The sequence below is a fragment of the Pteropus vampyrus genome, unplaced genomic scaffold (genome assembly GCF_000151845.1).
Source record: "Pteropus vampyrus isolate Shadow unplaced genomic scaffold, Pvam_2.0 Scaffold23025, whole genome shotgun sequence".
Classification (NCBI taxonomy): Eukaryota; Metazoa; Chordata; class Mammalia; order Chiroptera; family Pteropodidae; genus Pteropus; species Pteropus vampyrus.
The window spans coordinates 1-1,966 of NW_011911806.1; the positions used below are offsets into that span (position 1 = coordinate 1).

General features: G+C 62.2%; 1 protein-coding gene across 1 annotated transcript; it reads right to left on the reverse strand.

The window, feature by feature from the left end:
* Positions 1–6: 6 nt before the first annotated feature.
* FAM212B (family with sequence similarity 212 member B) lies at positions 7–1,702 on the reverse strand. Its single transcript, XM_011387094.2, has one exon. It carries the CDS (start codon positions 1,627–1,629, stop codon positions 787–789), a length of 843 nt encoding a protein of 280 aa, XP_011385396.1. The 5' UTR covers positions 1,630–1,702; the 3' UTR covers positions 7–786.
* Positions 1,703–1,966: the final 264 nt, after the last annotated feature.

Below are 1,966 nucleotides of genomic sequence, written 5' to 3' on the forward strand. Positions count from 1 at the left end.
GGACAGGTAGCACTGCGGGCCGCTTCCTCATCTGGAAAGTGGGGATAACACCTGCCTTACTTGCCCACTTACAAAGGCGATTATGGATATGGAAAGGCTTGCCAGCGTTTAAAGTGCTATACAGATATCATCCCTGTGTTTTTGGAAAGATATCAGGGCTGTCCCAAGCACTCCTTAAACCTATGCTCCTTATTCAGCCATTTCTCAGGATCCAGGTACTGGCTGAAATCTCAAAGGTACCAGGAACAGGTATGGGAGGGCGGTAGATTTGCCTCTCTGCTGCTCTGCCTCCCAGGAGGCTGGGGTTCAATACCTATGCCCCGAGCAGCGCTTTGCCAGGGTAGCAGACAGTTATAAAGCTAGGGACGGAGATAAGGTCTTTACTGGGAGCCTTTTGGGGGTACCTGAGGCCCCAGTGCCCTGATCTGTGCAGAATGCTGAAAGGAGGTCTTTGGGGGCGGTGAAGGAGGGCAGAAAGGTTTCCTGCCCTCTCCTCTGCTGTCACTTCCAGCCTCAGAATGAGACACACACACACACACACACACACACACGCACGCACGCACACGCACTCACCTCCCCCACCCGGTGGACCCCCGGTCACAGCCTCTCTCCCAACCTCAGGCCTATCCGCCCTGCTCCTTTCTCTGGCTGCCTTTCCCTCCTTTGGGGGAAAGAGACCTGGAGTTAGGCCTCTGAAAGCCACGTATCACCTGACCACCATCCTCCCCAGGGGCCCGGCACTGGGACCTGGCCCTTTCGGGTTCAGCGAAACTCTGTCCCTAGGATTCAGACCCAGACGGCTGTGTTGATATCGAAGCCAGAGGGTGAGGCTCCCCGGGCCCGGGGGCGGCTGGTGGAAGGGCCTTCCCCCGGCCTGGGCCCTGGGCAGCCCGGGGAAGGGAAGTGGCCGGAGCCCTTGGAGTGGCCCCGCTTCTTAACCTTCTGCGAGCGCCCGGCGCGGGGCTCCGAGGCCGTGGGTGTCGCCCAGCCCGGCTTCTCCTTCAGCAGCCGGTCGCGGTCGGGACGCACACTGCGCAGGAGCTTCCTGAAGATGTTTGCGGTCAGGGCAAACCGGCGGCCCAGCTCCCAGGGCTGGCCCCGCTCCGCACTGGGCTCTCCTCCCTCCCCGGTCTCACCCCTCTCCCCACCCTTCTCCAGTTCCGGCAAGTCCAGCCAGTTGCCCACCAGGTCCGCGAAAACGTTGTCACCCAGCACCAGAGGCTGTCGATTCCGCCCCCGGGACATCAACGTGGAGGTCCAGTCATCCGGTTCCACGAGCTCCGGCCCCTGCAGGGCCCGGCTTGGGTGCTCTGGCGGCTGTGTCCTGGGCCGGGGGGCTGGATCCCTCCCACACACACCTCTGTGAGCTGGCGGCTTGGCGCTGCTGCCCAGGGAAGGCTGGCTGGACGTGGCGCGGGCGGCAGGCCTGGAAGGGCCTCGGCCACCCTCCCACTGAGGGGGTGGGGGCTGTGTCCGGGGGCTTGCAGAGCAGCCAGGGGCAGGACCCCCTCCAGAGATCTCCAGCTGCTCCAGTGCCGTCTGCACCTGGAGGAGCTTCAGTTCCTGCAGCGCCCCCATCATGCAGTTCATCTGATCCTGTAAGCCATCTCCCACTTCCTTCATGGACATCTGCCCGAGAGAGAGAGAGAGCACAGGGCCCGTCAGCCGGGGGGTGGGCGGAAGGGCAGCCCCCCACTGGCCCTGAACCCCTCTCCAAACACACATCTCCGAGGACATTCCAACCTGCCACTGACCCCGCCGCTGTAGGGCCCAGCACAGTGCAGACCAGAGCTGGGAGAGGGCGACTCTAAGGCGGAGATGGCTGCATAAAGGAAACAACATTCACGCGGCTAACGTGCCACGGCAGGCACTGCCCTGCCCGCCACCGACGTGCGGACAGATGCGTGTGTACAAATTAACCTACATTTTATCTCCCCAACTACTCTCTGAAGGAGTGACTATTACC

Excerpts from the sequence above, each read along its gene's own strand:
- FAM212B (XM_011387094.2), bottom strand. The coding sequence starts at position 1,629 with ATGTCCATGAAGGAAGTGGGAGATGGCTTACAGGATCAGATGAACTGC.